This window comes from Mercenaria mercenaria, chromosome 1 (genome assembly GCF_021730395.1).
Source record: "Mercenaria mercenaria strain notata chromosome 1, MADL_Memer_1, whole genome shotgun sequence".
NCBI lineage: Eukaryota > Metazoa > Mollusca > Bivalvia > Venerida > Veneridae > Mercenaria > Mercenaria mercenaria.
This window is the reverse complement of record NC_069361.1, coordinates 116,610,052-116,611,808: the sequence shown is the minus strand read 5'-3', so window position 1 is coordinate 116,611,808 and position 1,757 is coordinate 116,610,052. Positions and strand designations below refer to the sequence as shown.

The 1,757-nt window shown below is 41.8% G+C and overlaps 1 protein-coding gene across 1 annotated transcript; it reads left to right on the top strand.

Moving 5' to 3' along the window:
* Positions 1-201: 201 nt before the first annotated feature.
* On the top strand, positions 202-1,086 carry LOC123545330 (uncharacterized). Its single transcript, XM_053531535.1, has one exon. The coding sequence runs from the start codon at positions 202-204 to the stop codon at positions 1,084-1,086; it is 885 nt and encodes a 294-aa protein (XP_053387510.1).
* Positions 1,087-1,757: the final 671 nt, after the last annotated feature.

Genomic DNA, 1,757 nt, shown 5'->3' with positions numbered 1-1,757 from the left:
GTGGGTCCAAACATTTACGGGTGGGTATCACTTAACAGGTGAATTCGACAGATCGTGGATTGAAACATTTACGGGTGGGTATGGCTATCGTGGGTGGAAACATTTACGGGTGGGTATGACTTAACAGGTGAATTCGACAGATCGTGGGTTGAAACATTTACAGGTGGGTATGACTTAAAAGGTGAATTCGACAGATCGTGGATGGAAACCTTTACGGGTGGGTATGGCTTAACAGGTGAATTTGACAGATCGTGGGCGGAAACGTTTACGGGTGGGTATGAGTTAACAGGTGAATTCGACAGATCGTGGGTGGAAACATTTACGGGTGGGTATGACTTAACAGGCGAATTCGACAGATCGTGGGTGGAAACATTTACGGGTGGATATGACTTAACAGGTGATTTCGACAGTTTGTGGGTGGAAACTTTTACGGGAGAGTATGACTTAACAGGTGAATTCGACAGATCGTGTGTGGAAACCTTTACGGGTGGGTATGACTTAACAGGTGAATTTGACAGATCATGGGTGGGTGGGTATGACTTAATAGGTGAATTCGACAGATCGTGTGTGGAAACATTTACGGCAGGGTATGACTTAACAGGTGAATTCGACAGATCGTGGGTGGAAACGTTTACGGGTGGGTATGACTTAACAGGTGAATTCGACAGATCGTGGATGGATGGGTATGACTTAATAGATGAAATCGACAGATCGTTGGTGGAAACATTTACGGGTGGGTATGACTTAACAGGTGAATTCGACAGATCGTGGGTGGAAACATTTACAGGTGGGTATGACTTAACAGATGAATTCGACAGATCGTGGGTGGAAACGTTTATGGGTCGGTATGACTTAACAGGTGAATTCGACAGATCGTGGGTGGAAACATTTACGGGTGTGTATAACTTAAAAGGTGAATTCGACAGATCGTGGGTGGAAACATTTACAGGTGGGTATGACTTAAAAGGTGAATTCGACAGATCGTGGGTGGAAACGTTTACAGGTGGGTATGACTTAACAAGTGAATTCGACAGATCGTGGGTGGAAACATTTACGTGTGGGTATGACTTAACAGGTGAATTCTAGGTGAATTCGACAGATTGCAGATGGAAACATTTGCAGGTGGTATGGTAAAAATTAGCAGGTGAATTATCGATTTCTTCGAGCTTGTGTAAAGATGTCACCATATGAAATTCTTATGCGCATACAAAAGGGAGATAACTTTAACAAAAATAGGACTTGGATGATTTCATTTTATTTCCAACAACACATCATTCTACGGAATCCTGTTCGTGCCACTTAAATTGTCGCCTCGCCAACACGCGACAACGCGATAATTATCGCGTTGTCGCCTTGTCCGAAAACATACTTACATGCGAGATTTAACAATCCTCGCGAGGTTAAGAGGGCGACAATTATCGTCTTAATTGTCGCTTGTCTTTTTTAAACCTCGCATCGTGAAATTGAAATCCAATAGACATAGTTGCGAGAATTAGTAAAACCTCGCATTGTCGCATTGTCGCACTGTCGCTTGGGATTATATTTCTGGACAAATTGATCGATATAATTCTTCTTGGGTATTATTTATCAATACACCGAAACAAATTTCTAATGACAGTCTCTGCTGGCTGAACACCACTAAATCCGACTGTACTTTATTTCACATAAAATAAAGTTTTCAACATTTTCTAGCATATCAGATTTTCAGAGACTTGTCGCTATTATAATATCTGAACGTTTGTGACAAAAAAGACAAC

Excerpts from the sequence above, each read along its gene's own strand:
- LOC123545330 (XM_053531535.1), top strand. The coding sequence starts at position 202 with ATGGAAACCTTTACGGGTGGGTATGGCTTAACAGGTGAATTTGACAGA.